Genomic DNA, 22,500 nt, shown 5'->3' on the forward strand with positions numbered 1-22,500 from the left:
ATAAATTGCTGTGACAATAATAAGCTGTGATATTAATGATTGAAGTGGAACAAATATGACCCAAGTGTCCATTTTGCGCTGTGTTTGGATAGGTTACAGTCTGGCAGAAACCCAGATGCCTAAAAGCTTACTGAACTGTTATTTAAATTGTTCAAACTCATTGTTTAAATGTGTACTTTTAAACTTCTTTATCTGTCTGATGAAGCTTGTTAACCAAACTGCTCTATATTGTCAGTGGAGACATTTTCTCGTTCTTACACCCTGGCAGACTTTAGTTTTAGTTAAAGAGATGGCCTCAGCAAGCCCTTGTGCTTTGGTCACCTGCCCCTCCCATCTATCAGGTTTCCCTCTGGAGATGCTCCTTCAGCGATGCAGGCAGAGTGAGAATGCTCAGATTAGAGCTTCCTTGGGGAAAACCTTGTCTGTTTAGTGAGAGACTGAATCCCTGCGAGATAAGTTTTCTAATTAACCTGCGTGGCAGCACTACACCTGAGATGCAGGGGAGGCTTGAATGTATCTGCTGCCGCTTTTCACCTACCATACACAACAGGTTCCCTTTTCCCTTCTCTGCTTTGAGGAAACTTGCAAAGGACTGCTTCAGCTAATATTGTTGAGACCAAACCCTCAGGCAAAAACAAACAGATGTTCAATAAATGCTCACTGTGCTTTCTGTTGCATCAAGTTAGTGGGTAAAATTGTTTAGCTAAAATGCTTCTTCAACTACGATGAAACCTGTTTGTACAAATAGAGCACTTGGTGAGCTGTTATTCACTCTTTGTATTTATTAGTTAGTTTCTGATGTTGGTGCGTATGGACGAACCCAGACTTTAACCTTCTGAGTCTGATCAAAATCACTACCCTTTCAGCTTGTTCGTGGCCAAAAGTGTCCACCAACAGATTAGGTCTGTAATTTTAATAATTTTTTGTTTTTTTTGCCATTTTTTCCCACAAAGCTTTTTAACTAACTCCAGTTCTTTTCATAAATATAAAATAGTTATTACTTAAATTACATTTTTAACCCTTTAAACACCAGTTTGTTTGTCCACTGTACTAGGTGGAAGACAACCTCAAATCTCACAGTTTTATATATTTGCAGTAGGGTTGGGTTTTGATTATCGATTAAAATCGATTCTGGATTGGATAACGTGATATCGATTCATTAAAATCCTGAATCGATTTTTAAATATAAATTTATTTTGTCCAAACCGCCAGAATCTCAGGTTAAACCTCACAAAATTTCTACAACCGCCAAACAGCTAAAACAGTAAATGAGAGCTGGTACACAGATTCTGCACAAAGACGTAAACACAAAACGCGGACCCAACGCATCCGAATCAGTGAGCTGTCGCCTTTCTCACCTGACGGCACATACACACGGACACGCCGTTGGGGCTGAAAGCCGACAGCTCACTGATTTTGAAAAGGTGGCAGGTGCTTTGTGTATCTGCGCTAGATTCTGAAGCTGCAGGTTTTATCTCCCTCCAACCAAAATTGATTGAACCAGCAGAGAAAGTAGATCGAAACTATGATTCACATTTCGCTTCACATAAACATCGTCAGGAATTTCCTCTTACTTTTGCTGTTTTGCTTCCACCATGATAAAATCACACTTCCGACATGTAATTGATTCACATCAACATTGATTATAATGCATTATTTTTGTGCAGGGAGAGCAAAAACATAAAAACTCCCTCTCAGCTTGTTCGTGGCCAAAAATGGCCACCCCTTGTTTACATTTACAAAATGCTATAAAATTAATATATATTAAAAAAAAATAATCCACTTTCATTGACTTAATTTTTTAAATTGGCAGCAGTGTTATTCAGGAAAATTAAAATTTCATTCAAATTCAGAATTTTAACCCTTTAAATGCCAGTTAAATCACATAATTGTAATTATTTACATAGGGATAAAATCATAAAATCTATTTTATTTATTTATTTTTTTTAAATAATACATGCAAAATGATTTCTTTTCTAACCATGGTGGAGGTTTGATGCATAGCAATAATTAAAAGTATTAATGAGTTTTATGCATCTTTGTTTTTTGTGCAGTGACAGAAAAACAAAAAAATACAAAAAAATGGGCACCTCCTGTTTACGTTCACAAAATGCTATAAAATTAATATATATTAAAACATTTTTCTACTTTCATTGACTTGATTTTTTTAAATTAACACTGGTCCTAGTCATGAAAACCAAACTATAATTCAAATTCAGAAATTATACCCTTGCATACCAGTCAGATTACGTATTATTACTACGCTTTTGGGTGAAAATAGCAATGTTCAAAGTTCACATTTTTTAGCATATGAATGATGAAACCTCTTTTTTTTTTTTTTTTTTAATCATCATTGCAGGGCAGTACCAGTAACAGTAACAATTATTTATTTTTACGTTATTTAATTTTTTTGGATGAATGGCCAAAAAGAAAATCACACATGGTGTGCTAGTGGCCAGAAAGGCAATTTAATGACCAAATAACCACAAAAATGATCAAAATTTATATTCCAGTGTGTGTGCTTCTGTATGCATCCTCATTAGCAGCAAGATGTGCTAACCACAGTAGAGTGGTTTTTGTAGGCACACTTTCTAAACCTGAGGGGCTGCTGTTCCTGGAGGTGCACCTTTTGCACCTTCTTCTCATTTTGATGGTGGGGTGTGGGTCACACTCTGGTTCAGACTACTGTGTCTTGATATCAATGGCAGAAATGGTTGAGAATCAGGGACAAGGGTGTCCTGAAATTGTCGAGGTCACCAGCATGTGTCCCAGCTCTCCCAGGATCACTCTTCATTTGTAGGTTGTAGAGGACTCCCCCACTTCAGTGAAGTTGTTTCCAGTGGGACAAAGGCATTGTATCCCAAGACATCCAGGAGATTGGAGAAAAGAGCCATTAGCCATCAGTTAGTTTTCCTTCTACAACTCAAGGTGCCAGCATCCTCTCTAAGTTATCCAAGCTGTATTTGTGCCTATTGTAGTCCAGGATTGCTTCTTGCTTCCAGGCTTCCTCTAATCCCCATCACTAACTGCTGGTTCCTTGTGCGTTGTGGTCAAAAGAAGCACATTCCTCTGTTGCTTTAGCATGTGGGATATCGCCGTGGTAGTTTTGGTGAAGCCAAAGACAGACAACAAAATCTTCCACTGTTGCAACTGGAGGAGCTGGGGAGGAAGCTCCGGGTTGTTTCCCCTGTGCCAGTTTTCATCTGAGGAGTTCCTCTGCCAATGTGACCGAAGGAAAGACGTTGTCCTTGGAGCTCCTCCGTCAGTTGGAGTCTGAACCCCATGCCTTTTTTTACTTCCTGAGAACTTCCAGTGTTGTCATCCAACATGCTATGTATTGCTTTATTCTGGTTAAGGCTCACATCTCCACTTCATCTACAATCCTCACGCCTTCGCCTCCCGTTTAGGTTCGTAAGGGTGCACAGCAGCTAAAAGACCGCCTTTGTTTTAAAAAAAGTCAAAAGTAGATCTCAGGCTGCTAATGCAGGAAACTGCATACAGGGTGAGCCCTGGTTTGATACCAGTAGGTATTGGATTGTAGAGCAGTCTCTCTTCAGTTAGTGGGACCCACACGGTTTTCCGGTTGTAACAAAATAGTTTTATTAAATATTATCTAATAGCAAAAGACCCCCCCCCCCCCCCCCCCCCCCAAAGAAAAAACAAAAAACAAACAAACAAAAAAACGAAAAGACAAAAACAAAAACCCCAGAAGAGGATTCCGGCACTAGCTAGTACTCATCATGGTAATGTGGTCAGCCTCTTTGGAGATTGTCCTCTCATCATCTGGAGAGGAAGTTTCTTCATCTTGGGCAGATGTCTTTTCTTCAAGGACAGATGACTGCTGCTGTCCTTGCTCTCTGACCAGATCATATAGACAGTGCTTGTAGCAGTGATGACCTTCTTGCCATATTGCCAGAATAAATGATCTGGAAGTGCTACTGCTGTAAGTAAGCCTGTCTGCACCTGCATAAACTCCAGGACACGTTTATAAATAGTGTTTGTTGTCGTTTGCGCTGCAGCTGCAGCTTTGAACTCTGCAAAATGTCCTTTGATCGGGTTTTCTTTTTTTTGGGAGTTGATATTTTGGGTATGGTATCTTTTCATGAAAAATACAAGAGTAAAAGTGCTTTTAACATGTGCTTCAAAGCTAAGTTTGACTGGGAACCTCAAAGCTCAACAGTCTGCATCGACAGAAATTCACTGCAACCTGTGTAATATTTGATGCGTCATAATTTATTCCAGTCTATCTTGCAAATACATGTTTGTGCTGCAATGTCATGCACAAGCACAAACTATTAGATCCTTAAGATCAAACCTATGTCAAAATTGTGTCATTCTTTTGGTCTGTTGGAGTGTGATAAGCCATCAAAGGCCGCTACTAGAAACTAGGAATATTACATGAGCATCTTCCTTGGGGGGCTCAACCCGGGGTAGCGGTCATGGCCTATTAGGGGCTCTATTGGCTCTTAGGTGATTGTTTCCTCGTGGCTGGGGCGAGGGGAGGGTCTGTGCTGACAGATGTGGGTTACTGACCTGGTAGCCTGGCTGTAAGTAAATCCGTTGGGTATCTTTCTTCGCCTTTAGACAATAATTCTGATGGCAAACGGGACAGGCAAAAAAAAAAAAAAAGGAATACTACATTAAATTGCTTGTTTGGCCAAAAATGGGTAAATGATGTAATTTGGTAAAAAAAACTTTAAAAACTACAATTTTCATGTGTTGAGTTTAGAATGAAAGAAAATTTACCTAAATTGTATGATTTAGTACTGTCAATAACAAGGAATCAAAAAAGGTGGTTATAATGGGTTTCAATTGGCCAAAAATGGCCACGATAGAGCCAAGAGGAACAATTTGGTGTATAGTGAATATTATTGACATTATTAAGGAGCTGATGTTGAAAATTGAAAAATCTTTAAAAAAATGTAGACCTTTGGGAAGTTTCATTCCATTTGCATTAACAGAATGGAAATGGTTGAAAAAAATAAAAGTGAAGTGGCCACAAATGGCCAGGATAGAGCCAAAAGTGTTAATCTGGATTGGACCCACAGTATCCCACCTAAGATTGTGAGACCACTGGGCATTCTGTGGGTTGTCAGGAACAGCAAGCGACACAGGCGGCGGAGGAAGAGGAAACAGAAGCAGGGATGCAGAGCTGGCAGTCATGTCCAGCTGCGAAAGCAGCAGCACAAACCCCCGTTTCCATCAATCTACCTCACCGATGCCAGATCCCTCTCAAACAACACGGAAGAACTTTAATCAGAGATTTACTATAGCTGTTTTGTCCAGGAGTGTTGTCTATTGATTGAATCCAGGCTCCATCCATAAGTCCCCAATGCCTAAGTGGAGCTACTGCTCCAGACCTTAAAGCTCCGGGACTGCAACAAAGACTTTGGAAGGGGTGGGGGGTTCTGTGATTATATACTCCAGGTCTGTTGACATAACCACAGAATTATAGATGGTAATTGCTTACCAGACTTAAAGGCCATGTCAATTAAATTCAGACCCTATATCTACCTCGTGAACTAATGGTGGCTATAGTTAACATTGTTTACTTTTTCCCCTGATGCTAAGCCCAAAAGGGATCATAAAGCCCAAAAGAGATAAGGAATGTTACTCCAAATTTCTAAACAGCAGAGACTTCAACAAAGTCTGGCTCTAGAGGCCAACCCAACCCAAAGATATTTATTTATTAGGTCCTGCAAATTATCTGAATTTCCCAAGAATATGGTGGAAAATTCTAAAGGAATATTATTTACCTTAAATATACTGATTAAAGCTTTGTTGAGCCATAAGAGTTTAATATTTGGGCTGTCCCAAAATATGTGCCAATACACGACATAACCTCCAACAGTTCAATGTACCTGTGTCAAGATGTACCATTTGCTTTGGAGTTCTGAAAAAACACATCAGACGATGACTTTTGATTCATGGGTTTTCAGTCATCTCAAGATGTATATCTAAATTCGTATGAGCTAAAATTGCTTGGGTTGGTGGGTCTTTCATCATTGAGAGTTCAATGTCTTTCCATTTAGCATGAAATTTTGTTGAACACATATTATTATATAATGTCTCCATAGTCATGTTTCCAGAGAGGAATCACCAGTCTTACTAAAATATCAGATTTGTAAAACAATCCGAGATCTTCGGTCATCATCATATCTCTCCTGAACACCTGAAGCTTCTCAAGTGGATCTCTTCTTGATCTGGGGTGGCTGTAGGTTTTAGCACAGTGTTGTCATCATTTCTCTTGTTGCTTTGGCGCCATCCTTACATAGGTGAGTCCACGACCCCTTCATAAAACACCTCTTTCTTCTGTCATGCTCTCCAAAGAACCTCTTCTTTCATAATTAGTGTTGATGCCGATTGTAGCACTGTCTCGGTCTCTTAGATTCCTCCTTCTGCCTTCTGCCAACCCCACGTTTAATATCCGCATATTGTTCGTTGTTATCTTTTCTGAAGTCACAAAGCTTTTTCAGGATTATTCAGGAGTGTGGGCTCAGCTGTATCCATGCCTGCTGTGGCTAACATTAGCTCAGTTGAATGGCTCAGACCCACATGGCTTTTCTCTGTCAAGTTATGACTCTCATACTTCTTGTGATAACCTTTGTTTCCATTTTCAAAAACAATCTTCAATATTGACAAAAATAGTACCATCAGGGGTCATTTAAACCAAACAAAAAAAAACCTATTGGGAGCTCGTCATTCTGTTGTGGGCGGATTCCTAGAGCAGTTCTGTCTTCACCTTCAGGTTTCTGGGTGCCCATATCTCCGCAAATCTCACTTGGACACCATCACCATGGTAAAGAATGGTGGTATGGAGGGACATGGGACACAAGATCAATTGTGATTAAGAATAACTGATTAAATGCAGAGTGGATTATAAACACATGGAGAGTGAAAAAAGATGATTGAAGAAGAAACAGTGCATCATGGGAAGCCTCCAGCAGCCAGACCTTGTATGTGATGACAAAGGTTTTAAATTCAATATTATTTAGTATTTAGCACCGAGCAAATGAAGAGAAGCCAGTATGGGCAAACTGTGCTCTCTTTCTAGTCCCTGACAGTACTCTTGCTGCAGCATTTTGGATTAACTGAAGGCTTTTTAGGACATCCTGATAATAATGAATTACAGTAGTCGAGCCTAGAAGTAATAAATGCATGAACTAGTTTTTCAGCACTCACTCTGAGACAGGATATTTCTAATTTTAGAGATACTGGAAGAAAGTAAATGGACGAAAGCAGTTCTACATATTTGTTCAGTATGCACAATGAAGGGCACATCCTGCTCAAAATCGCTCACAGTGTAAATAGAAGCAAAGGTATTGCTATCCAGAATAAGCATCTGGTTAGACACAATATTTTTATTTTCTGAATTTAGAAACAGAAAATTAGAGGTCATCTGTCTTTATGCGTTTAGATTTCTGCCACATCCTTTGGTGATCAATGAAGCTATGTATCATCTGCCTAGCAGTGAAAATGTATGCTATCCTATGCACTGAAGGACATGTCCTGGTTCTCAAAGTGTTGCTAGAAGTCTGGGCACAATTTTTCTAACTAGTACAATAAGGGTAGGGTACAATAACCTCAGTTTTATCTGCAATTAGAAGGAGAGAAATTAGAGGTTATCCAAGTCTTTATGTCTTCAAGATATTTCTTGGATTTAACTGAGTGAGGTCTATCATATGGCTTTGTGGAGATACCAGGATATCATCTGTATTACAATGAAAATGTAAGCTCTCCCTTCTAATAATACTGCCTAAGGGAAACCTCTGAAGTATCTGCTTGCAGGACCCACTGCAAACAGATACTTGTTGGGCTACAAGTAGCCCAACTCCTGGAGTTGAAAAACTGGGGGGGGGGGGGATATGAAAAACCATTTCTGTTTTGGGGGTTGTCTCATTCTTGCCATTCTAGTGCAAATGTTGTTCATTTTCAAAGCATCTGGGAACCCCCTGCTACTTAACTGACTACATCAATATTTCAGAAATTTAACTGACTTGAATACTATGATGAGCTGTGTATTCCTTTTTCAAAGAAAATCTTATTTGTCTTAGTTTTTATAAAATCTACTTCGCAGTGAAGTATAAGTTACTTTTCATGTATATTAAATATTCATCAAACTTTTTGTGTGTGTGTTTCTTTTTTCTATTTTTTGGTAGAAATTAAATACTCCACCAATCTTGAAGGCCCCAAAAGAAAGGAAGCCCAGCAAGAAGGAAGGAGGCACCCAAGGGAAGGCATCTAGTCTGCCAGCGATCCTCTACAGGTAAACACACAATAGCTTTGAGTCATGATGGAGCGAGAAAGGCAAAGGTTAATGAAATGGGTAAAATGTTAGGACGAGGATTGTTTTTTATCCGTCATCTTCAGTGCTTTGAAATAGGAGAATTTATCTGAATCTGATACATTTAGCTCAAATAAGTATTTGATACTTGTTCTTGTCATTCTGCCTATGGGCACCGCAGTCATTTTTTATTTTTATTTTTTTTGTTCAGTCTTAAAGCTTTAATTCAAGGAGTTAAGAAAAGCATTGCATTAATTGGTTTGGAATTGGAGCCATTTTCACTCCTTAGCCATAAAAGGCTAATGAGGTATTGTTGTCACCCTGCCAAGTAGGTGAGCAGGCGGGCAGTGTGGACACCCAAGTTTGCCTCATTCTTGAGTTATCGCATTCACAATCTATAATTTTAAAATTAATATCTACTACTAAAGATTTTGTGTGAGTTTGGATTTCAGCGACCTCGACTTTATGATTAAGATGAGAGGTCAGGTTTTCTGAAAATATTGTGATTGTGATAACTCCAGAAGGAAGTTACCTAGAATTTTCAAACTTGTACCATAGGTACAACTGCTAGGAGACTGAGGGGTAAAACTGGCGGCTGCCATTTTTATTTATTCTCAGTCCATATTTTTTTTAGAGGCTAAAAACGCAACAGTTGTCTGACAAGCAATTTCATGGTCAGATGAGATCTGTTCCTTGATTATCCACTGACTGATTATGCAAGAAAAACATCTTAAGCCGCTTCCAAGTGTAAGTTGTTCATTTAGTAGCTGTTCCTTGAAAAACCCAGTTTCAGGTCTGAAGACATGTTAATGCAAGTGAAGACGGACATCATTCTGTTTTAAACCCAAAATCACATTTCTATAAAATACCAAAGATAACAGTCTGACAGACTTCTATAATATAAAACTTCACAGTGATTCCCAAAGAGCTTGAGCTGACAACATGGGATATCTCAGTGTGGATGAAGTGTGCTCATGCAATATTTGAGGAAATTGGAGTAGTGCATGTGGAAGTGATGGGTCTAAAAGCTACCTGTAGCTGATAAACAACGTCTGTGAAAGTCTTTTAAGAAATGGGAAACAAAAACCTGACATAGGACCCGACAGAAGCATCTGGCCCTTCAGCTGATCCATCAGCTGTTTACTGAAGCCTAATAAGAAAAGGTCTCACTTGATGGGTGTCTGTCAAGAAGCCCTTCTTAAGGAAGGGAAATGGGGAAATGAGGTTATACTTAAATAGCATAACTGGACTGAAAATCCGTGGCAACTGGTGTTACGGAGTGATGAATCAAATTGTTTTCAATATGTACAGAGGAGATCAAAAGCGCGATACATCAGTGAGTATCATCTGTAAAACACGGAGGCTCTTTCCCTCTTTCCTGTTGGAATTCATTATACAGTTAGAGAAATTTTGTTATAAAACAAAAATAAAACAAAAAGCAACAACCTTTTCTCATGCTCATTATTTCTCATACTCACTGAAACCTGATGTATTTCTGCAGCTGCGGAATTTGTAAAAAAAACCAGGACCAACATCTGCTTGTACTGTGTGACACATGCAAGCTCTACTACCACCTGGGCTGCCTGGAGCCACCACTAACACGAATGCCCAAGAAGACCAAGAACAGCTATTGGTAAGTTGGGTTTAAGTGGACCCCGAGGCTCTCCCCTAAACACCATGAAAAGTGATCTAATTTGAGCAGCTGACAGCATCCGTTGTTGTGAGTCATATGAGATAAAACTGGCACAAAACAGTCATTAGTGAAAGTCACACATTAACCCCATTTCTCATTTCCTTAAGTGCAATTCAGTTCATTCAATTTTATTTATATAGCACACAACAACAGCTGCCTCAAGCGGCTTTATATTAAAAAGAAGAGTAAAGATCCTACAATAATTCAGAGAAAGCAGAGAGAACCACAATCATATGACCCCCTATGAACAAGCAGTTTGGCCACAGTGGGAAGGTAAAAACTCCCTTTTAACAGGGAGAAACCTCCAGCAGAACCAGGCTCAGGGAGGGGCGGCCATCTGCAGCGACTGGTTGGAGGTGAGGGGAAGACGACAGGACAAAGACAAGCTGTGGAAGAGAGCCGGAGATTTATAATAACCAGAAGCGGCAAATTTACTGAGACTCTTTACTTAAGCAAAAGTACAAAAATCTGTGTTAAAAAATACTAAACTTTTTTTACTCAGTTAAAAGTGAAAAAGTAAATGGTCTGAAAGTAAAAAAGTAAAAAGTAGCTCTTTGAATGACAATTCTACCTATTCTGTTTTTATGCAAAAGTAATTAAATCTTCTGCAGTATTCATATTTTCGTATTTAATTTTTGAATTAATACTAGTACATTAGAATACAAATGTTATTCAAATCCACATTCTAATTTTAATGTACTCATAATGTACTCAGCTTCATTCTATTATGTAGAAAACAATGAGTAAAATAATTTTAAAAAATAGCTATTTTCTGTTGCCTACGTTGTAGAGTGTTAGTTTGTCTCCACATCTGAACAGTCAGGGGTTAAAATGACATTCAGCAGGTGGGAAACTCTAACATCGGTTGTAATGGCTCAGCTTGGAGAAACGAAGCACCACTCGCAATAATTTTTAATGTGAGCGGGGCAGATTCTTACTGTACAGGCAGATGACCTGCTGCTCTTTTTTGATTTACGCAAATGAATTCAACAAGATGTAAGCAGATGTTTCAGAGCTGTCTCGGCTGATTTCCATTTCCTACACTAACAGGGAACTGTATATTGTGTTTATGCTAGACCAGGGGTAGGCAACCTTTTTGATGACGAGTGCCATCTAAAATTTCCTCAGAAGTCAATGTGCCATATAATTGCATTAGCAATAAATTTAATAACGCTCTATATTAACAGTTGCTGTGCTGAGTGGACAGCTCCTGAAGGGTCGGAATGTGGAAATTTGAGCATTGCTTGAAAAAACTGACAGCTAGCAACGTCCCTCTCACCAGACTAAGTGATTTTTAGCCAATTACAAGTTGAATCTGGTAGTTGGGCTTGTTAGCTAAGATACCATCATTAAGAAGCGGCACAACTGTGTCTATGTGAGCTAATTTGCGATGTGCACCGCATTGTCTGTTTGTAAACACAATCAACTAATCGTTACATTAAAGACTGAAGATTTAGGTGTATGATTAAAAAAGAAAAAAATTAATTCAATTAAATGAGTCAAGTCGTTTTCAATTTCCTTAGGCAATGCTCTGAGTGTGACCAAGCCAGCAGCGATGAAGCTGATATTGCCATGGAGACGTTACCAGATGGCACCAAGAGGTCCAGGAGGCAGATCAAAGGACCGATCAAATTCATCCCACAGGAGATGTCACCAGAGCCCAAGAAACATCAAGTAAGAGGCACTGTGTGTACTGACACACTGGAACCAGCTCAAATTAGCTAAAATGTGCAAAAGGTTTGCATGCTCTATTGTTCCTCCACTCTAATTACAGTGTATCTCATGTTGTCACTGGCTAACTGACACATTCATATTGATTACAAATAATTAACTTGCGTTCCCATTAGTTCCCTCTTCTTCTAAGGTTATCAGTACGTTGCACACGGTGATCTCACGCATGCAATATAAACAGTGTTACTGCATACAAAAAACACACAGGCGTTCTCCTGGTGGAACTCAAAATAATAAAAGAGAAGAAAATGAACTTGAATCAAAAAGTTGTTCCTTTTTGATTCACTGTGTTTGATGAGAAACAAGAGTAGGAAGGTACAAACCCAGTTTGAACAGACTAAACAGATGGGCTCCATAGAGACATGTTTTAAAAGCAGTAGGTCTGTGCTGTTACTCATTAAAATCCTCAGTCTCAGTAATTCTGATCTCTAGCAAAGATAACATTGTTTATGTGTATAGGTTTTGTGGTTATAAATAGGAATTTAAAAACCAGCATGTCGGCTCAGAAGTACAGTGAGTAATCCAAAGAAACAGAATGTTAAACACTTTTGACTATGTTGCTCAGTTCATTTATTGTTTTTTTTTAAGCTAAAAGATGGCATATTTATTGACTTTCTGCAACCCGTCACTTGGTCTACTTTTTTTTTTTTTAAGGTTTCATCTTTCTGGTTCCAGATGGTGTTGATGCTAAAGTAAAAAGTTAAGCCCCTTGTGATTAAAGCTGGACACTAGTCTGTACATTTCTAATCAAATAGAAATATCAGATTAGATATGACCACATTTGGCACAGTTATTATCAGTGTACATATTTATTTATATATGTATATGTATGTATATACATATGATGTTGTTTTTTTTTTTTGTTTTGTGTGTGTGTGTGTGTGTGTGTGTGTGTGTGTGTGTGTGTGTGTGTGTGTGTGTGTGTGTGTGTGTGTGTGTGTGTGTGTGTGTGCGCGTGCTTTGTATCCAGGCCTCTAAGGCAAACGTATTTTTGCCCACATGGTGATAGTTTTTTTGTTGTTGTTTTTTTCCCTTTTACTTCTATTTTCCAAATTAAACAGTCAAACAACAGGTAACATGCACAGAAAAGGAAGAAACGAGATTTTGGGATAAAATCAACGAAATCATATACAGTATTCCCTGTCTGCAAAAAAAAAAAAAAAGATAATTAAAAAAATTGTGTGATCATCAAGGTTTTGCAGTCTGCTTCACTAGCTAACTATATATAACTACAGCGGTCCCTCGTTATCGCGGTAGTTATGTTCTAACAATAACCTGCGATAAGTGATCCGCAAAGTAGCCGACTTTATTTTTTACAATTATTATAGATGTTTTAAGGCTGTAAAACCCCTCACTACACACTTTATACACTTTTCTCAGACAGGCAGGAACATTTTCACACTTTTCTCTCTTGTTTAAACACTCTCTAAGTTCAAACCTTGTAGAAAAATAAATGCAGTACTATAGAATCAAGCCAAAGGCACCCACTCGACGTTTTGTCGACATTGTTGTGTTTGTTGGGGAGAAAACTTACAAACATACAGTACAGCACTTTAGAGTCAAACTGACAAACTGATAGCCATTGAAGCATTTATATCACAAAATAGTGCATTTTCTGTAAATTCTGTGAATCTCGGGCCGCCATTTTCTTTGTGAGTATTTATTACACGGCGTGCTGCGGGGAAAAGCCTGTTCTAACGTTTGAGTCTAAGGTTTATTTGGAGCACCTGGCAGCTCTTTTTTCCTTCTCATCAGTAAACTCTCTTCATACTCTTTCACATGATTTTTGTATCGGTGGTAGAAGAGATTTGCTGTGTTTGAGTCTGAGGTGGGGACCGGTTTGCAGCATAATTGCATAGTACAGTTTTATCTGGTCTGTGTCAGACTTTTCATAACCAAACCATTTCCATGCTACAGAGGTAGCCCCTCGTTTTTTGACTGCCATATGGAAAAGATATATATAAATCTTATAAAGTTTGTATCTGTCTTGTGTGAAACTTGTATGAAAAGCATACAAGAGTGAAAAAAAGATATGATCCCTAGAAAAAGTATATAAATGAAACTAGTATGTTTTGAAAACTTACTAAAACAATATATGAAAGTGGCCACTTTCATGACTAAATCATATAAGCCTTATATGGTTCACTCCTCTCTTCTTCCTGCTTCTAGAAGATGTGAAAGTGTGTGAAAACTCTCTCTTTTTTTTTTTTTTTTAAGTTTTTTGATAGCTATCTTTAAAAAAAAAAAAAAAAGAAACTGCATTTATTATCACAGACCTCAAAATGAACACAAATAGCATAATCCAAAACCTTGCAGCCAACAAATGAGGTTCCCAGTTTTAAGTGAGAAAAGAGAAAAAAAATAAAAAAACAAAGCTTGGAGGCAGATTCAGAAGCATCAGTATTTATGGTTAAAACAAGAAGAGAAGAATATGGCTATTCCTAAAATGTCATTCTACTATAATGTTCAAACAAAATCAGAGTGACAGTATGGGAATCCAAATAAAAGTTAGGGGGCATAGTCAAATTAGAGAATGGAAAAGATGCAAATGCAAAGTTTTGACCCCTGAGATTTAGCCTAATAAGATTCGCGTGTATCACCTTTGGCACAAGGGCCCAGTGTGCTCACTCTATTCCCAGGTCACACTCTTGGTTCAGCTTAGTGTTTTCAAGCCAGTTCCAACTTCATCAGATTTTTTTTATAAAAGCGACAGTGGAGGTGCCTTCTGCACCCTCTGGAATACCATCAATTCTAATAATATTACATCAGTAGCATCCTTCAAGGTAAGACGCTTCGTTCATGTCCTCATCTATTTCTCCAGTGCATTTCTCAGTTGTTCCGATGATGCACAGTTTCTTGTATTTTTCCAGTTTAACTCTGCTGTTAGTTCAGTTCAAAAGAGCGACATCCCTGATGTCATGGCTTCCTTCACCGCTTCTCGAATTGTTAGTAATTGTTTTTTCTCTAGTCAATATGTGATCTAGAGGTTCTCACTTGGAATTCAAGAAAATTTTTCATTGGGTTCTTCCAGCTGAGTCAGTAACACAGAGTGGTGAGAAGAGCCTGAAGTCTATCTATGAAATGGGAGTATGTTAGAACTAGAAATGGCACGATATGACTTTTTTTATGTCCGATACCGATATCATAAATTTGGATATCGGCCGATACCGATATGAATCCGATATAGTGTTTTTTAATCAATAAAAATGTTTTTTTTTAATATCTTGCTGCATTTTGTATAAGTTCATACTCAAGTTTAAAAACAACAACAACAAAAAAAACCAAAACACTAAAGCTATTCTGTTATACCTTTATGCAAAACATACACTGCACCCAAAATATTTCATAGTTCAGCAAAACTGATCAATCTAATAAACTTAAACCTGCTCCATCCTCCCTATTCTGGTACAGTGGGGCAAAAAAGTATTTAGTCAACCACCGATTGTGCAAGTTCCCCCACTTAAAATGATGACAGAGGTCAGTAATTTGCACCAGAGGTACACTTCAACTGTGAGAGACAGAATGTGAAAAAAAAATCCATGAATTCACATGGTAGGATTTGTAAAGAATTTATTCGTAAATTAGGGTGGAAAATAAGTATTTGGTCACCTCAAACAAGGAAAATCTCTGGCTCTCACAGACCTGTAACGTCGTCTGTAAGAAGCTTTTCTGTCCCCCACTCGTTACCTGTATGAATGGTACCTGTTTGAACTCATCATCTGTATAAAAGACACCTGTCCACAGCCTCAAACAGTCAGACTCCAAACTCCGCCATGGCCAAGACCAAAGAGCTTTCGAAGGACAACCAGGAAAAGTATTGTAGACCTGCACCAGACTGGGAAGAGTGAATCTACAATAGGCAAGCAGCTTGGTGTGAAAAAATCAACTGTGGGAGCAATCATCAGAAAATGGAAGACATACAAGACCACTGATAATCTCCCACGATCTGGGGCTCCACGCAAGATCTCATCCCGTGGGGTCAAAATGATCATGAGAACGGTGAGCAAAGATCCCAGAACCACACGGAGGGACCTGGTGAATGACCTGCAGAGAGCTGGGACCAAAGTAACAAAGGTCACCATCAGTAACACACTACAACGGCAGGGAATCAAATCCCGCAGTGCCAGACGTGTTCCTCTGCTGAAGCCAGTGCATGTCCAGGCCCGTCTGAAGTTTGCCAGAGAGCACATGGATGATACAGCAGAGGATTGGGAGAATGTCATGTGGTCAGATGAAACCAAAGTAGAACTTTTTGGTATAAACTCAACTCGTCGTGTTTGGAGGAAGAAGAATACTGAGTTGCATCCCAAGAACACCATACCTACTGTGAAGCATGGGGGTGGAAACATCATGCTATGGGGCTGTTTTTCTGCCAAGGGGACAGGACGACTGATCTGTGTTAAGGACAGAATGAATGGGGCCATGTATCGTGAGATTTTGAGCCAAAACCTCCTTCCATCAGTGAGAACTTTGAAGATGAAACGAGGCTGGGTCTTCCAACATGACAATGATCCAAAACACACCGCCCGGGCAACAAAGGAGTGGCTCCGTAAGAAGCATTTGAAAGTCCCGGAGTGGCCTAGCCAGTCTCCAGACCTCAACCCCATAGAAAATCTGTGGCGGGAGTTGAAAGTCCGTGTTGCTCGGCGACAGCCCCAAAACATCACTGCTCTCGAGAAGATCTGCATGGAGGAATGGGCCAAAATACCAGCTACTGTGTGTGCAAACCTGGTAAAGACCTATAGTAAACGTTTGACCTCTGTTATTGCCAACAAAGGTTATGTTACAAAGTATTGAGTTGTATTTTTGTTATTGACCAAATACTTATTTTCCACCCTGATTTACGAATAAATTTTTTACAAATCCTACCATGTGGATTCATGGATATTTTTTTCACATTCTGTCTCTCACAGTTGAAGTGTACCTCTGGTGCAAATTACTGACCTCTGTCATCATTTTAGGTGGGGGAACTTGCACAATCGGTGGCTGACTAAATACTTTTTTTGCCCCACTGTATTTTATTGCTGAGGATTTTCTATGAGTCTGTGGTGGCCAGTGCGATCCTCTATGCTGTTGCATGCTGGGGGAGCAGGCTGAGGGTCGCAGATGCCAACAGACTTAATAAACTGATCCGTAAGGCCAGCAATGTTGTGGGGATGGAGCTGGACTCCCTCAAGGTGGTGTCGGAGAGGCGGATGCTGTCCAAGATAAAGACAATGTTGGATAACACCTCCCACCCACTCCATGACATGTTGGTCAGTCACAGGAGCTCGTTCAGTGAGAGACTGAGATTACCGAAAAGCACCACTGAACGACACAGGAAATCATTCCTGCCTGTGGCCATCTCCCTGTACAACGCATCCACTTAACACACTGTTTGCTGCTACAACTACACATGTTTCTTTTCCAAATATTTATTTATAAGTGACTTATGTATGTATGTATGTATATATATGTATATATTGTACTATTCTTAGTTAGCGTATTGTCTGTCTTGTCTTAATGTTGGTTTAAAATGGAGCACTGTAACAAAAAATAATTTCCCCCAGGGATCAATAAAGTATTCTGATTCTGATTCTGATTAAAGAGTAAGCAACCTAACTAATAGGGTTGCAAACTGCCAGCAAAAATAGGGAACCACCCTCCACCTCATGATGCTTAATCGACGTAATCAACTTTAATTTGATGCAGTGTGGGAAAAAAATGCACAGAAATCAATTATTTTTCAAGAAATAATAAATAGATTCAACATCTTTCTTCAACAGAATTGCAGACTGCACAGATGGAAATAGTACTATAGCTTACTAGGGTATATTAGACTTAATAGTTACTATATACAGTAATGGACTTCTATACATCTTACATCAGATTAAAACTTTGGGTGTAAAATTCAGATAATTATTTATTAAAAGCTCGACATTTTAACTGAGAATATGAAAGAAAAGTATGTCTTTGTGCCCCCTTTTCACTGTTCAATCCTTATCGGCCCCCCTGGCTAAACTTTGCTAGACAGTTACCAGCCGTCAGCTACGTAGAAAAAGATCCTGGTGTAGAAAGTAATATTAAATAAATTCTAACAACTAGAGCTGGGCGATAGAACGATAACGATATGTATTGCGAAATAACTTTTTCTCGATAGAAAAATTAAACTATTGCGATAGACCTCACCGCTCTTGTCCTCTTAAAAAAAAAAGAAAAGAAAAAAAAAAGAACAGCCAATCCAAATTAAGTAGCGCAGAGCCGAACCAATCACAGCCGCAGCGTCACGTCACGTGACTTGTTACGTACAGCACAAGTGCCATGCTGTATTTGTTTGGGGAGCAGTCAACCGCCATTCCACCCGGGGAATGGAGGAAATGAGTGTGCCGACTAGAAAAATCAACCGAGAGCGTTACCGAAGAGAAAACAGATGATGGTTCCAATGCCGGAGAGATTGTCGAACGGAAGAGCCATAGAAGTTCCGTAGTGTGAAGGTATTTCGGCTATTTCAAGTCTGACAAAAAAACAGAGTAGCGCGCACTGTAAATTGTGCCGAAAGCAAGTCTGGAAATACAGTAAAGCGGTGCAGCTTAATCTCTGACTGGAAGCGCTAATTCATCATTCGGCTTTTGTCAGACTAAAGTAACTGTTAAAACTGTTTGAAAAGCTCAGCTATACAACAAGGAGAGATTGAGAATTTCCTTTTAGTTCTCAGTTTATTTGATATTGACAAAAGTTAGTCAATTTTGTCTGTTCTTCTGTAAAACAAACTAAGATTTATTTTTAGAATTAATATTTTGTTTCTAAGTGGAATTGACAATTTAGTCTGTTTTGTTTGTTCTGTTTTGAAACTTAAACGCTTTAGCGGCTGCCTTTTGTGTAGTTTGCAATATTTGCCTTTATTTATCTGAAAAAGTCTCATGTTCCTTAAGTACATCTACCCTGTTGAACTTATTATGGGAAATGAATATTTAAATCAAAACAAGCTGCTGATTATTTCACATTTTACTTGTGAGCAACGGCACATTTAAATCTTACAAATATAGTTATTTAGCTTATATCATGGTATATATCGTTATCGCCTGAAATGAAAAAAACATATCGTGATATGAAAAAATCTTATATCACCCAGCTCTACTAACAACAGATTATCAAGCTTAAACCTGCTGCTGTTGTTCAGCCGCTGGTTTCCTCTTTCTGGGACGAAGTGGGCGATAAACAAACAAGAGAGACGGACTCGCGACAGAAAAGCCGATCAGCTGATCATTAATCAGTTTCACGATTGAAGTAGCAACAGGAGAGGGAGGGAGAGAGAAGAAGCAGTCGCGCCATATATTGGTTGTTAAGCTTAACGCGGGAATGCTTTACAAACATTCAGAGATGAACTTAGACACTTGCTTTACTTCTCTCTTGGATAACTTTCTCGGAGATGAAATGCTGTTTGGTAGCGAGGCTACAAATACTCAACCAGACCGCTGACAGGTCTCGCACGCCACAGACGCTCTATCACTTGATGCATACTGCTCCGACGTGCTACGGTTATGAGCAGAGTTACGCCATGTCGCAAGTTTTGTGAGGTGCTTTTTTGATATTTAATGGATCGGATTACATTTTTTATTTCTCTCCGATATCCGATCCATTAATTTAGGTCAGTATCGGACCGATACGTAATATCGGATCGGTCCATCCCTAGTTAGAACACAGTGCCAGTTTGGCCCCAGACATGTGCCGAGAACACTGCTGGAGATCTTCAGGATTAAGCTGCTTTCTGATTTTCCTTGCAGCCCCAGCCACTTAGGCATTTCAGTGCAGTATTTATCTTCAAATTCAAGGTGAGCAATGGCAGCTGCTGAAAGCCCCCTGCTTTGCATTTTTAATGCTTTTATGAAGGCAGAGAGCACTGGCACTTCTCTAAAGCCATGTCTCAATTTATCAGGACTGGCAAATTGACTTCCTGCTGGCCTTAATCGCTCAAGTGTGTGTGTGTGTGTCTGTGTTTGTATACACAGACATTTTCCTTTGGCAATAGGCTTAACACCGCTAAATGACACGTAACTACGAGTCTTGCAGCTTGTAACTACGAGTCTTGCAGCTTGTAACTACGAGTCTTGCAGCTTGTAACTACGAGTCTTGCAGCTTGTAACTACGAGTCTTGCAGCTTGTAACTACGAGTCTTGCAGCTTGTAGTTAGTAATGTGTACTGGAGGAAAATCTTTTAAAGTCAGCCAATGAGACCCCTTTTTTTTTTTTTTTTTTTTTTTTTTTTAATGCTGCATAGCTACGTATGTTTGATCACTGAAGACCATGTGAAGTTCTCACACTGAGTTTCATGCAGGAGCAATTCACAACCACAATCTGCCTATACATGGGAATAATATAGGACTTACCCCAAATAAATTCCAAATTATTTCATCCTGTTTATTTTAGTTTAGAAGATCCTAAAACTCAATCCAGTACTGCTTATGAACTATTATGTAATAACAAGCAACCGTTTTGGGTTTTTTTTTTAAAGCAGAAGCTTTCATCATTGAAACATATAAAAAACTGAAAGTGACAGAAAAAATAGCTGTACCTATAAATAAAGGCACTTAAGACACTTTATAAAGGCACTTTAGATTGCAGGATTCCAACTGTGCCCAGCTTCCAGTAGAGTGCATGTGACTTTGACACAATCTCCTTTCCAAACAAAAACAAAATAAACAATGAAAGGAGAAAAAAAGTGAATTTTGCCACGACCTAAAGACCTAAATGTCACCTTTGTGGCCTCTACGAAGCTGGCTGTTGTCAACAGGGTTGTAACATGGGGTATTTTACCAATGAGGGACTTCATTAAAATGAATTAACTATGATTAATCACAGTGAATATCAGTTTCACTATCCGCACCCTACCCTGATTGCTGTCAAAACTCTTGAACTGAGAAGTAATTCAAGTGTAACCTGTCTGATAAAATTAAACAAGCGCAAGAACTGATGAGAAACAAAATCATTGACATTTGCGATTTTGGAAATGGTTACAAAGTCCTTTCTAAGGCTTTGGGACTCCAGGGAAACCAAGGTAAGAGCCCTTATCCACAAAAATGGAGAAAACTGTGGCGAACTTTCAAACTTTCTATCAAATGATTCTAATAACACATTGGGTCGTGACCTCCTGGATAAGGTATCAGAATCCAGAACAATATCTCCAGGCCTCACTTGTCTCAGTTAAGGTTAGTGTTCTTGATTTAGCAATGAGACGCACACTGGGAAAAAATATCCGAGGGAGAGTTCCATAGCTGGCCAAAATGAACACAAGGCAAAACACATTTTGATGATACACAAGACTTTTGGGGAAATATTCTGCAGACTGGTGGGACAAAACCCTTGAATGTGCCTGAATGAAAACAATTCTGCCAAAAATTGTGGGCCAAAGTTCCTCCACATCAATGTGAAAGACTCATTGCCGTTTATCACAAGTGCTTGACCCTTGCTGCCAGGCGTGGTACAACCATCTCTTAGGTTTAGGGGGCAGTTGATTTTTCATATAGGACCACGAAGGTTTGGCTAGCTTTTTCTCTTAATAAATGAAATCATTATTGAAAACCTGGATTTTGTATTTACGCAGATTATTTTTGTCTAATGCTGAAATTGGTTTAATGTTTTGAAGCATGTAACTGACAAATATAAACTACCAGTCAAAAGTTTTAGAACACCCCAATTTTTCCAGTTATTTATTACAGTTCATGTCGTTCAAGTCCAATGAATAGTTTGAAATGGTACAAAGGTACAAATGTTTGTTTGTTTGTTGGTTTTAAAGGTAAGGTTAACCAAAAGTGAAAAATAACAGAATTATACAAAAAGGCCTTTTTCAGGGAACACAACATAGATTAACAATTTAAAGCTGTTCCTCAGCAATAGAGGTTGATCAAGCCTTGAAAACTACAGTATTGTACTGCAGAGGAGTAGTGTGTTGCTACAAAAATGGTGAGAAAAAGGCAATTAACAATGAAAGAGAGACAGACCATCATAACATGTAGGTGTTTCCTACAGAGAAATTGCAAAGAACATCAAGGTGCCTGTAAGTACAGTTTTCTTCACCATCAAAAGTCTCTCAGAAACAAACTAACAGGAAAAGGTCTGACAGACCCAAAGCCACAACTAAATCAGAGGACAAGTTTCTGAGAGTTAACAGCTTGCGTGATAAGCTGCTCACAGGACAACAGCTTCAAGCACAGCTTAATAGTGGTCGTAGTAAGCAAGACTCGGTTTCAACTGCGAAGAGAAGAATTCCAGCTGCAGGTTTGACAGGACGAGTTGCAGCAAGAAAGCCATTGCTAAGACATCATAATAAGACAAATAGGCTTGCCTGGGCCATGAAACACTGCCAATGGAAGACTGGAAGGAGGTTTTATGGACTGATGAATCAAAATTTTGGTTCAAATCTTCGGTTCATCACACATTTGTAAAGACAAAGTATTCACCACATTCCTGCTTTGTTGGTAGTGGCTCCTGAGAAGCAATTCTACAACCAATCTGTTTGATCAACACTAGTTAATCTGTGACACCGGTTAATACAAAATAACAGTCATGCTGCCTCTTTCCTTTACATTTTTGCTTATTTGGTGAAGGGGACCCCTTCCTTGGTGATAAATGATCCTTCATATCATGCGTCGAAGGTGCAGACACAAATTAATATTTTCTCACAAAACTAAAGTTTTGTGAGAAAATATTAATTTGTTGGAAGGCCTAATTACAAACCAATCAGTGTATATTTATAATTACAAAGTATAACTTAAAGAACAGTCAGTTGTTCTTTAAGTTAGAAATAGAACACTGA

General features: G+C 38.9%; 1 protein-coding gene across 4 annotated transcripts in view; it reads left to right on the forward strand.

The window, feature by feature from the left end:
- The window catches only part of phf14 (PHD finger protein 14), a 145,655-nt gene that overhangs the window by 42,497 nt on the left and 80,658 nt on the right, over window positions 1-22,500 (forward strand). For all 4 annotated transcript variants that reach the window (XM_080862212.1, XM_080862214.1, XM_080862213.1 and 1 more), the window contains exons 12-14: window positions 8,160-8,266; window positions 9,786-9,917; window positions 11,501-11,651. In XM_080862212.1, the coding sequence (XP_080718338.1) occupies window positions 8,160-8,266; window positions 9,786-9,917; window positions 11,501-11,651 (390 nt within the window). The remainder of the gene's footprint in view (window positions 1-8,159; window positions 8,267-9,785; window positions 9,918-11,500; window positions 11,652-22,500) is intronic.

The sequence above is a fragment of the Rhamphochromis sp. 'chilingali' genome (assembly GCF_963969265.1).
Source record: "Rhamphochromis sp. 'chilingali' genome assembly, chromosome: 17".
Lineage (NCBI taxonomy): Eukaryota > Metazoa > Chordata > Actinopteri > Cichliformes > Cichlidae > Rhamphochromis > Rhamphochromis sp. 'chilingali'.